Source organism: Trachypithecus francoisi, unplaced genomic scaffold (assembly GCF_009764315.1).
Source record: "Trachypithecus francoisi isolate TF-2019V2 unplaced genomic scaffold, Tfra_2.0 Lachesis_group6, whole genome shotgun sequence".
NCBI classification, from domain to species: Eukaryota; Metazoa; Chordata; class Mammalia; order Primates; family Cercopithecidae; genus Trachypithecus; species Trachypithecus francoisi.
Genome location: NW_022681471.1, coordinates 93,166,506 through 93,179,244, shown reverse-complemented (window position 1 = coordinate 93,179,244; position 12,739 = coordinate 93,166,506). Strand labels below are relative to the sequence as shown.

At 36.9% G+C, this 12,739-nt stretch overlaps 1 protein-coding gene across 17 annotated transcripts in view; it reads left to right on the top strand.

Annotated features, from left to right (window-relative positions):
* KDM6A (lysine demethylase 6A) overlaps window positions 1-12,739 on the top strand; it is a 236,129-nt gene that overhangs the window by 78,367 nt on the left and 145,023 nt on the right. For all 17 annotated transcript variants that reach the window (XM_033201802.1, XM_033201801.1, XM_033201800.1 and 14 more), the window contains exon 3: window positions 8,090-8,198. In XM_033201802.1, coding sequence (XP_033057693.1) covers window positions 8,090-8,198 — 109 coding nt within the window. The remainder of the gene's footprint in view (window positions 1-8,089; window positions 8,199-12,739) is intronic.

Sequence of the window (12,739 nt, the reverse complement as noted above, 5' to 3'; positions counted from 1 at the left end):
GTTCTTGCCATCTGGGTGATTCTACCCAAGTAGGCAGAGGAGGGGTTGAAGTGGAGCCTGTCTTTCCCTTATATTCCATTGGTCAGAATTTAATCACCAAGCCACACCTACAAGGATGGCTGGGAATCTCAGCCTTCAGTCTGTGTAAAAATGTGCCTAATTAAATTTAGGGGTTCTATTAACAAAGTGGAGGAGAAAGGATATCTGAGACACCTAGAATCTGAAGCAAGTTACAAAACAGTGTTTATAAAAATATTAATAAGGTAGGGAAAATATATATGCTTACATCTGCACGATATAATCTCTTTTTTCTTTTTCTTTACAATATAATCTTGAATATGTTAGAAATTGTAAACATTTGTTGCTCCTGGGAAAGGGAACTGGGTGGCTGGGGTCAGGACTAGGAGAGAGACTTTTTGCTATATGTGCCTTTTTGAAGTGGTGATAAATAAATTTTCAAAAATAGTAAATGAAATTAAAAAGAAAAAGTCTGCGTTTGATATATAAGTTCAGGAGTAGATATGTCATTAAGAATCAGTAATACTTTATGCCTGTAATCCCAGCACTTTGGGAGGCCAAGGCAGGTGGATCATTTGAGACCAGCATGGTGAAACCCCATCTCTACAAAAAGTACAAAAATTAGCCAGGCATGGTGGCATGTGCCTGTAGTCCCAGCCGCCTGAGGGGGTTGAAGTGAGAGGATCACCTAAGCCTGGGAGATCAAGGCTGCAGTGAGCTGTGATTGTGCCACTACACTCCAGCCTGGGTGACAGAGTGAGACCTTGCCTTAAAAACAAAAACAAAAACAAAAACAAAAACAAAAAAAACCAACAACAACAACTTAAGATTATTTTAATTGTAACTCTTCTCTCATTAAAAAAAAAAAAAAATATATATATATATATATATATATATATATGTATATAATGTGTTGACGTTTCAAAAATGGTTTAGGTTCAGGTAATTTCAATCCTTTTAAATTCCTAAGCATATTTATGGTGTTTTAAAAGCAGCTAGGCAAAGGCATTGCCCAATACCCACAAACAGGAAGAATTTCCTTCTGATTTACAACACATCTTTCTGGAAAGGATATCAAGTTTAATGATGCATACACTTTTAGGGATTTGTTGGAACAGGTCAGAAGAATGGTAATATTATACATTAGATATTATGTCTCTTTATACATAATGTAGAGTAAGAAAACACTCTAGTAACTAAGCGGGTGGTGGTGATGGTACTGGTGCAGTAGAGAAACACCTTTTCTTGATATTGTCTGGATTGCTGCAACAAATTCTTTTACTGATCTGTGTCAGAAGGAGCAGGGGTGATCTGCTGTAGTTACATAGTTTGCCACCTCTTGAGGATGTCTGAATAACAAGCTGTTAAAAATGTAGGAAGTTAGTGGGATGAGAGTTTGATGTGGGGTTGGAGTAGAGTGGGCTTTGTGTTGGGGAACAGGGAAAGAAAAATATGGATGTGTAGGCTGGGACTGGAGCCAAGTACTCACTGTTATAGGCAGTAGGAAATAATTGGAAGTTTAAAAGCTGGGAAGCATGACAATAAATAGCGTTGCTGTAAGAGTGGGTTTTGTTTGTTTAGGGTATGAGTTGGGCTGGAGAAACAGACCAGTAAAGGAGCAACAAGTGGCAGTAATGGTATAATACGGGCATTCATTGGAATTTGGGGAAATAATAGGTAAAAAGAAAAAGGGGAATGGTTATGGGAGAAGTGTTAGGGAAGACTTAGCAGTAATCAATTAGATGTGTAGGCATAAAGAAGTGGTTTGACTAGGTGCTGTTAATGAAAAGGAAACTTAAAGAGAGAATTTTTGAACAGTGCAAGAAACTTAATTTTTATTTGGCAAATTTAAGATGATGTTGGGATGTCCAAGTGGAAAAAGTCTGGTATGTTGTTTAGAGTTAAAAGATTGCTTCTTCATGTCTTTCTTCTTATTCCCTTCCCCGCCACCCCTTTCTCTTGTGTAAACAGAAGTTTATAGGGCACAAAGGTGACTCTTGGGAAAGAAGTATCTTTAGTTAAGGATCAAGATAGTAAGGTGGAGCCAAGAAAGGAGGAGGAGTGAGGAAGGCAGATGCGTTAGAAAAGAGGATTGAGGAGAAAAAATGATACAGAGGAAAATAAAGGAGACAGGAACCAGTTTGCCTTCACTTTGGATACCTAGCAGCCAATAAAAGTGACCAGGATGGAGTAGGTGCTCATTGATGAGTGACTGGTATAATACTAAGTATTTTAAATTAGCCACAGGTATTATCTAGTTTAGTACCTTAAAAAAAAAAAAAAAAAAACTAGTGCAAAATATACATAACATGCAATTTACCATTGTAAGTAACCTTTTCAAATGTACTGTTAAGTAGTGTTAGTCTCCGGAACTCTTTTCATCTTGTAAAACTGAAACTATACCCATTAAACAACTGGTATTATTTCAGTGATTTTAATAAAATGTTTGAAATATTTTTTCCCATTAGGTTAATATAGGGGTTTTTCTTTTTCCCTAAAATAGTCTTATTTTAAAGCTGTGTTGTCTTGAGTGGTCTTTTATTGAGAAAGTTGTAAGCTTCTAAAAACCATAATTCTTTTTTAATTTTTAATTTTCTTATTTTTTATTGTATAAATTTTACAGGGTTATACTTAGAATTATAGAGTCCAAGGATTTAAAAAAAATGCAAATCAGAATTGTATCCAAAATATGGTATCTCCTTTCTAACTCCCACTAAAATAGCTTAGTAATATATGCTTTAATTCTTTGCATTGATATGAGCCAGTGATGGCCCATTTAATTTTTGGTGTGTTTTATTTTTCCTAGTTTCTGAATGAACTGAATTATACTTGCTTATAAGTTATACTCATTCATTGGCACTACCCAGAGTGCAATTAATCTTCTCTTCTAAGTGACTGCTTTTTAAATAGTTAAGTAAAACTTCAATCCCGTTTGATTCTCCTCAGTTAAACTTAGTTAAGAAGATAGTTTTCTTATGACAGTTTCCACATCCTTTATCAAACTTGTAGCCCTCTTTACGTTATCACCTGTTGAAATGTGGTATTCAGAACTGATAATGCTGGAGATCTGATCAGACTAGACCTTGGTGAGCTGATTATTCCTGTTGATGTGTATAATATACTTTATTAATTTGGGCCATGAATACTTTTAAAATTTCCTTCTTTTTCCTTTTCCTTTTCCTCTTCTTTTCATTTTCCTTCGACAGGGTCTTGCTCTGTCGTCCAGGCTGGAATGTTGTGGTGCAATCATGGCTCACTGTAGCCTCAACTTCCCAGACCCAAGTCATCCTCCTGCCTCAAGCTTCCCATGTAGCTGGAATCACAGGCATGCACCACATCATGCCTGGCTATTTTTTTTTAATTTTTGTAGACACGAGCCCTCCCTATGTTGCCCAGGCTGGTCTCAAACTCCTGGGCTCATGGACTCCTCCTGCCTTGTGTTGGGATTATAGGCGTGCTGGGATTATAGGCGTGAGCCATCATGCCTGGCCAAATAGCCATATTTCACGGATGATACATTGACCTGTTGTCTGCTTAAATCCCTTAATCTGTTTTAAGGAGTCTGCTGGTTGCTGGATGCTCAACCATTGTGTATGTGTATGGTTGGCTTTTAAAAATTATGGGCAGGGTCAGGCGTGGTGGCTCACACCTGTAATCCCACTACTTAAGGAGGCCAAGGTGGGCGGATCACCTGAGGTCAGGAGTTCGAGACCACCCTGGCCAATATGGTGAAACCCCATCTCTACTAAAAATACGAAAATTAGCCAGGCATGGTGGTGGGTGCCTATAATTCCAGCTACCTGGGAGGCTGAGGCAGGAGAATTGCTTGAACGCAGGAGGCCGAGGTTGCAGTGAGCTGAGACCATGCCATTGCATTCTAGTCTGGGCAACAAGAGCGAAACTCCATCTCAAAAAATAAAAAATAAAAATTAAAATTATGGGCAGGACTGCATATTTGTTTTTATTATATTCAGCTTAAAAATTTCACTTCATTTAAAACCATTGGGGTATTAAAATCTATATTTTCTCTACCATTTGTAGTCATCAGCTACTGTAGTTAATCTTTTAAATTGGAAAAAAAAGTTTAAATGTTGCATATATTTAACAATTCTAAAATATTGACAGTGTCCTATTTTAGCAAGGTACTGACCAAGTTCATCATAAAAGATTAATACTACACATTAAAAAAATTCACAAGCTCAAAACTTCATCTGTCAAGGTTTAGAAATACAGGGTAATGGTAGCGTTACTTTTCTGGGATAGCTGGTTTTTAAAATAATAACAGTGCAGCAGATACCAAGCACAAGTTATATTGAATGTTGTGGAATATGGCACTATGATGGAAATAAAAAACACACCCAAGCTTTCTACGTAGCTGGGAGGATCTTAGCTGGGAGGATCTTAGTTTATTTATTTACCTTTTCAGTGTTTTTTTTTTTTTCCTAGTAAGGTGGTAGGGATTATGGATGTGCAGTCCACCAGCTATAAACAATTAAAGGATGTAACAGTGATTTTTGTGGAGGGTATTGCTTTTATCCTCCTTGCTGCAAGATATTTTATTATTTTTATAGGCTTTTCATTTATAAACATAAGAAATTTTGCTTTCCTAATATTTAGTATATGGATTGAATATTAAGTTGTTTTTAGGCTTTAAGAATTATCTAGGTCTATACTGTCCAGTATGGTAGCCATTGGCCACATGTTTATTTAAATTTAAATATTGAAATGAAACAATTCAAAAATTGACTTGTCCACTTGCCCTAACCATGTTTCAAAGTGCTCAGTAACCACATGTGTCTAATGACTATTGGACAGCACAGATCATAGGGTATTTGTATCATTGCAGAAATTGCTCTGTTGATTGCTGATGCAACCACAAATGATTTTCTTTCAAATTTCTGACTATCCTTACACTAAAGGTATGGGATGAGTCCCAGGGGGAAAGTGTAATCATTCTTTAATGATTTTTGTTTGTTTGTTTGTTTGTTTTGAGACTGAGTCTAGCTCTTTCGCCCATGGTTGGAGTTCAGTGGCGCGATCCCACCTCACTGCAACCTCTGCCTCCCAGATTCAAGCAATTCTCTTGCCTCAGCCTCTCGAGTAGCTGGGACTACAGGCGCCCACCACCATGCCCGGCTCATTTTTTTGTGTTTTTAGTAGAGACAGGGTTTCACCGTGATAGCCAGGATGGTCTCGATCTCCTGATCTCGTGATCCACCTGCCTCAGCCTCCCAAAGTGCTGGGATTACAGGCGTGAGCCACTGCGCCCGGTCCTTTTAATAATTTTTGTAAGGATAGAAATGATATAGGTTAATTATGAAAAAAATCTCAAAAATATAGAAAAGTAAAATGAACAAAATACAAGGAAGTTTCTGTGTGGAACAACTATATAGACTTTTTTTTTTCTGTGACACAGCCCTCAGGAGATCCTGAGAACATGTGTCCCTAGACTTTCTTTTTTTAGCACCTGTTTTATATTCCAGTCCTTCTTCTCTGCAGTTGTGTATGAAGATACTGTACAGGGATGATTTTACTTATGTACATTTAAAATTTAAAGAGCAAGAAATAAAAATAATCCTATTGACTGGAGATATTTTTGCTTTATGGAAGTTTATCTGAACATCGTTCTGAATCTAAACAGTAATTATATATCTTCTGTTATCGTTAGCCTTTTGAGTAAAAATATAAAAATTCTGTGTTTTATTCTAGATTATTGTATGAGTTAAGAGTATTGGAAATTATCTCAAGTTATTTATTTTCCTTTAAATGTTCTTTAAAAAGTGTGTTAGATATTTGGCTGTATCTGATATTAGAATTACCTCAGATACTTCGAATAAATTCATAAAGTTTCACTATGAAGTGGTAATGCAGAGTTCTTGGCAACTTTCTTCTGCTTTTTTGCTCATTTTCATCTCATTTGATGTTTGGCTCTGTCAGCATCGTTGACCACCAACGTTAGTTTGGTAGGTGCATGGCAGCTTTATGGGAAAATTAAGAATTTGTGATTAGCCTGAGTGTATGAGTACCTGAATTTAAAATCAACCATTCTGGTTTTTACCTGATTTTATATTTCATGATGATCAGCATTATGTATAATATTAATTTTGATGTGTTCCTTAGTTTTATGACAAGTAGAAGATAGGCAATTGATGATCAAGGCAGTAGCATGAAGGGTGATAAGAGGATGTAAGCAGTGTTGGCATCTTTTTTGTTTATATCATTAAAGAAAATTTGTGTTTATATCTTGAATCCTTTTTACCATGAAAACATAGTTGCTTATAAATTTAATGTTAATCAGCCATGTGAAGCTCTCAGAGGAGTAGGAAAGGTTTATAAATAACCTAAGAGTTTTAAAAAAATATGCTCACTATTATCATGAGAACTTTATTTACAATATTCTTATTCATTTAATGTAAAATTAAGAATTCTATTGTATCCCAGTAATGTTATGAATTTCTCTGATATTATAAAGCACTGTAATAAATTATATTTTTATACTCTAACCATCTGCCAGATAAGAATTATATATGACTTAAGTAAAAGGGATTTTGAAATTTCATACCTTCAGATTATAGTAATTTCTGAGACCTCAGTGTAGCATTCAGACTTTTTTAATTATAGGGAAGCAGAAAGATTAGTTTTCAGTGATTATGATTTGGTACATATAGCTAAGAGTAGAATAGGAATTGAAGACAAATTCTTTTATAAACCCTTAGGCTTTAAGGATAGTAGACTCAGCCTAGAATTCGCCTTGTTTAGAATGGATTATCCAAACTTGTTGAATATTTATTTATGTGCTTAGGATAGGTAAATGTTAGGATATAAATTTTTAAACTCTATATTAAAGGCTCTGTATTTTACAGGAGAGGAAAAATGAAGGCATTCGAAGTGAGTACTCTGTCCCACATCACATTTTCTTATCTCAACAAAGTTCTTGAAGTGGTAGTGAAAGTTTTTTATTGTGATAGAAACTAACCAAGTTTCTTTCTTTGTGGGTACCAAACTTGAAAGTGTTCATGGGAGTATATCAGAGATTTGAGAATTGACACACATTCCTTACTTAAATGACTCTGGGACACATTATTAACAGAGCAATGTTATGGAGCACTGAATTGTTAATGGGAGAAATTTTGACAAAAGTGTTGGAACCTTGAGAGAATTAGAGCTTTGTTATTATTACCTGTGATGGTAAAGAAACAATTAAGTACCTATTGTGTGCCGAACACTGAGATAAAGCCTTAAGAAGTTTTCTACTTTTAATCCTTTTATCAACTCTTTGAGTGTTACTAAAATAGAGAGGATAAATTCCCCAGAATCTCCTGTAGCAAAATGACAACTGGAATTTGTAGTCAGGCTCTAGAACTGGGTTCTTTCCGTTGTTCATTTTCTCCTGCAGTTGTCCTGTGTTATAAAAATTAATTGATACTTTTAAAATAATGTTATTTTTTTCTTTGGGGAGGGAATGTGAGAGTGAGAGCATATGCTTGTATTGGAGTTAGGAAGTAAGATCAGAAATAGAGTTGGTGTGTTTGAAGTATATCATGTGGAGAAGACAATTGAAAGGCAGTATGTGGTAGTTTAAAACTGGTAGACGTTCTGGCAAAAAGTCAGTAAAAGCAGTTCAGTGTAAATTTTAGGTATTTTTATTACTGTAGAGTTTCTATGAGATCTCACATAATTCAATAAAGTTCTTCCCACCTCTGGGAAAGATGTATATTATTTATATTTGAGAGCATTTTTGTTTATATCAACAGGGAACACAGTAATAATTTAGACTTTCAACTTATGAATAAAATTATCAAAGTGCTCCTACATTATCTTATTTGGCAAGTATTGTTTCCATGTATAAATGGGAAAAGTACTTATGCCATAACTAGTGGCTCTTTTAATAAATACATAGGGAAGCTGTTCCTTCTATAGAATGCTGTATTGAATATGTCTAAGATAGAAGTGAAATTTTCAATATTGACTTCTTAGGTGATTGAATGGAGGCTATATGCATTATCTTGGGGAGGAAAGGTATTTTAGGGCTTTATTTTTTGCTTACATGTTTGTATTTTTTTATTTCTAGGCTGTTCGCTGCTATGAATCTCTAATTTTAAAAGCTGAAGGAAAAGTGGAGTCTGATTTCTTTTGTCAATTAGGTCACTTCAACCTCTTATTGGAAGATTATCCAAAAGGTAATTTTTTTTCTTGTTCATTATTGTTTGATTTATACACGTGTTGGATTGTAATTATTTGTGCTTTATCAAGAGGACTTCCTAAGAAATTGTAAGTGCATGAGCACACTAAACAATGAGAAAGAAAAGTAGAGTAGATGAAAATGGAAAAATGTCATATAACTCCATCTAAATCATCAATAAGTTGGCTATTCGGTAAAAGTGAAAACCACCTGCATGTGCAGTGCAGTTTTGTTCTGCCTTGTGAAAATCCTTGCCCTTGAAAGGCCTTGCCATAGTAGAAAGTGACCCAGTTTGATATAGACATTTGTACATTGATGGATACTTTGGAAAGGTAAGAAAAACTCAGCATTTTTCTTTATCCTATTTAAAACATTTCCATTTTAGCTAAAAAATATTTGAACGAAAATCTGATCGTTAAGTAGCCATGTTATTATAAACATAAGTAATACAGAGAGATGATCACAGATGAGCCTTGGATAAAACTAGTTTTTAAAATTTACTTGAAATGTTTTTCCTTTAAGAAATAAGTGAGTTAAATAACTGAAAGTAGTCAGCCCCCCAAGATTTGCCCTTTTTATGGTACCAAGCTGCCAACTCAGACCATTACTCAGGAAGTTAAAAGCACCCCCAAACCCCGCCCTTCCAATACCAAAGAAAAAATCCACATTAAAAGAAAATTATTATTATAGCCAAGAACATTTTAACCTTTTGATGATAGTAAACATTTTGATGTGGAGTGGATGAATGTGTTACTCTTGTTTTCAACAAGTGTGTTTAGAGGGCAAAACACCTGGCAGATAGTTTCAGGGCTAAAGTGAAGGATTGTTAGTATTTCATATTGATGTTTTATTATGCGACTTTTATGTTAGGTCGAGTGAATGTTTTCCTAATGAAAATGCAATTTTAGTCTGAGACAGGCATATTCTGTGAGGTTTGAAATTAGGCTTATTTCTCAGCTCAGCCCTGTTATATACAGCTGCATTACCTTTAAAAGATTATATATAAACATCGCTGAGTACCTGTTATCTAATCTGTAAAAGGGGGACGAAGTGATGGATGACACCTCATGGATTTTCAGATTATGTGACATTGGTTAGTACTTAGCGAAATGGTTTCAGTCCAACAGGGTAATGGGTGTTAATAATTACTTAATACTCTGTTAGATATTTTATCTTTAATTAAAACTGGAAACTTATTTAAAGGAAACTATTGTACCAAAAAATAGATAGAGGCATACATACCTGGGAGATATTGCAGGTTTGGCTTCAGACCACTGCAATTTGTTGCGAATATTGTAATAAAACCAGTCAAACAAAATTTTTTTTGTTTCCTATTACGTATAAAAGTTATGTTTGCACTGTAAGTGTGCAGTAGCATTATGTCTAAAAAATGTACATACTTTAGTTAAAAAATACTTCCTTGCTAAAAAGTGCTAACAATCAACTGAACTTTCAGCAAGTTGTAATCTTTTTGCTGATGGAGGGTCTTGCATCGTTGTTGATATCTGCTGAATGATCAGGGTGGTGGTTGCTGCAGGTTGGGGTGGCTGTGGCAGTTTGTTAAAATAAGAAAACATTGAACTTTGTTGCATCAGTGGACTCTTCTTTTATGAAAGGTTTCTCTGTAGCATGTGATGCTGTTTGAAAGCATTTTACTCACAGTAGAGCTTCTTTCAAAACTGGAGTCAGTCCTCTCAAACCCTGCCACTACTCTGTTGACTAAGTTTACGTAGTATTCTAAATTTGTTGTTATCATTTCCACAATGTTCACAGCACCTTTATTAGGAGTAGATTCCATTTCAAGAAACTCCTTTTGGCCAGGCACAGTGGCTCACGCCTGTAATTCCAGCATTTTGGAGGCCAAGGCAGGAAGATTACTTGAGCCCAGGAGTTCAAGACCAGCCTGGACAACATAGTGAGACCCCGTATCTAAAAAAAAAAAAAAAAAAAAAAATTAGCGGTGTATGGTGGCATGCACCTACCTGGAGGCTGAAGTGGGAGGAACACTTGAACCTGGGAGGTCGAGGCTATGGTGAGCTGGGATCATATCACTGCACTCCAGCCAGGGTGACAGAGTGTCTGTCTCTCTCTCTCTCTCTCTCTTTCTCTTTTTTAAAGAAACTACTTTCTTTGCTCATCTATAAGAAGCAGTTCCTTATCCATTCAGGCTGCACTTCTAATTCTATTTCTTTTGCTGTTTCCAGCACATCTGCAGTTACTTTCTCCATTGAAATCTTGAACCCCTCAAAGTCATCTATGGGGAGGGATGGGAATCAGCTTCTTCCAAACTCCTGTTAATGTCGGTATCTTGACCTCAAATGTTCTTTTTTTTTCTATTCTTTTTTTTGAGACGGAGTTTCACTCTTCTTGCCCAGGCTGGAGTGCAATGGCGTGATCTCAGCTCACTGCAACCTCCACCTCCTGGGTTCAAGCGATTCTCCTGCCTCAGCCTCCCAAGTAGCTGGGATTACAGGCATGCGCCACCACGCCCAGCTAATTTTATATTTTTAGTAGAGACAAGGTTTCATCATGTTGGTCAGGCTGGTCACAAACTCCTGACCTCAGGTGATCCACCCGCTTCAGCCTCCCAAAGTGCTGAGATTACAGGCATGAGCCACTGTGCCCGGCCTTTTGACCTCAAATGTTCTTAATGGCATCAAGAATGATGAATCTTTTCCAGAAGGCTTTGGATTTACTCTCCCTAGATCCATGAGATTAGTCACTATTTATGGCAGCTATACAGCCTTACAAAATGTATTACTTTAATAAGACTTGAGGCCGAGTGTGGTGGCTCACGCCTGTAATCCCAGCTCTTTGGGAGGCCTAGGTAGGTGGATTACCTGAGGTCAAGAGTCGAGACCCACCTGGCTAACATGGCGAAACCCTGTCTCTACTAAAAATACAAAAATTGGCCGGGTGCGGTGACGCGCGCCTGTAGTCCCAGCTACTCAGGAGGCTGAGGCAGGAGAATGGCTTGAACCCAGGAAGGGGAGGTTGCAGTGAGCTGAGATCGCGCCATTGCACTCCAGCCTGGGTGACAGAGTGAGACTCCGTTTCAAAAAATAAATAAATTTTAAAAAAAGACTTGAAAGTCAAAATTACTCCTTGATGTAGGCTGCAGAATGGATGTTGTGTTAGCAGGCATGAAAACAACATTAATCTGCTTGTACCTCTCCATCAGAGCTTTTGGGTAACCAGGTGCATTGTCAGTGAGCAGTAATATTTTGAAAGGAATCCTTTTTTCTGAACAATAGTTCTCAACAATGGGCTGAAAATATTCAGTCAACTGTGCTGTGAACAGATGTGCTGTCATTCAGACTTTGTTATTCTATTTATAGAGCATAGACAGTAGATTTAGCACAATTCTTGAGGTCCCTAGGATTTTCTGAATGGTAAATAAGCAATTGCTTCAACTTAAAGGCACCACCAGCATTGGTTCCTAACAAGAGGAGAGTCAGCCTGTCCTTTAAAACTTTGAAGCCAGATGTTGATATCTCTCTCCTCTCTATGAAAGTCCCACATGGCATCTTCCTCAATAGAAGGCTGTTTCATGGAGATTGAAAATCTATTGTTTAGTGTAGCTGCCTTTATCAATGATCTTAGCTAGATCTTCTGGATAATTTGCTACACTTCTCCATCAGCACTTGCTGCCTCACCTTGCGCTTTTGTGTTATGGAGATGGCTTCTTTCCTTAAACCTCACGAACCAACCTCTGCTAGCTTTACACTTTTCTTCTGCAGCTTCCTCACTTCTCTTGGCCTTCATAGAACTGAGGAGAGAGTTAGGGCCTTTCACTGGAGTAGGGTTTGGCTTAAGGGAATGTTGTGGCTGGTTTGATCTTTTATCCAGACCACTCAGACCATGTCCATATCAGCAGTAAGGCTGTTTTTGCTTTCTTGTCTTTTGTGCATTCACTGGAGTAGCACTTCAAATTTCCTTCAAGACTGTTTCCTTTGCATTCGTACTTGGCTGTTTGGCACAAGAGGCCTAGCTTTTGGTCTGTCTCAGCTTTCAAAGTGCCTTCCTCACTAAGCTTAATGGTTTCTAGCTTTGGATTTAAAGTAAGAGATGAGTAACTCTTTTACTTGTATACTAAGAGGTCATCGTAGGGTTATTAATATGCGTACTTTCAATATTGTTGTGTATCAGGGAATATGGAAGCCCAAGGAGAGGAGAGAGACCAGGGAATGGCCTGTTGGTGGAGCAGTCAGAACACATGCAACAGTTATCGATTGTTTATTGCCTCTCGTGGGCACGGTTAGTGATTCCCCAAAACAGTTACAGTAGTAACATCAAAGATCGGTGATCACAGGTCATCATAACAGATAACAATAATAATTAAAATGTATGGAATATTGATTTGCCAAAATGTGACACAGAGCCATTAAGTGAGCACATTGCTGTTGGAAAAATGACACCGATAGACTTGCTCTACACAGGGTTGCTGTGAACCTTTAATTTGTAAAGAATGCAATATCTCTGAAGCACAGTAAAGCAAAGTGCAATAAAACGAGGTATGCCTGTAGAATTCTATGCAAT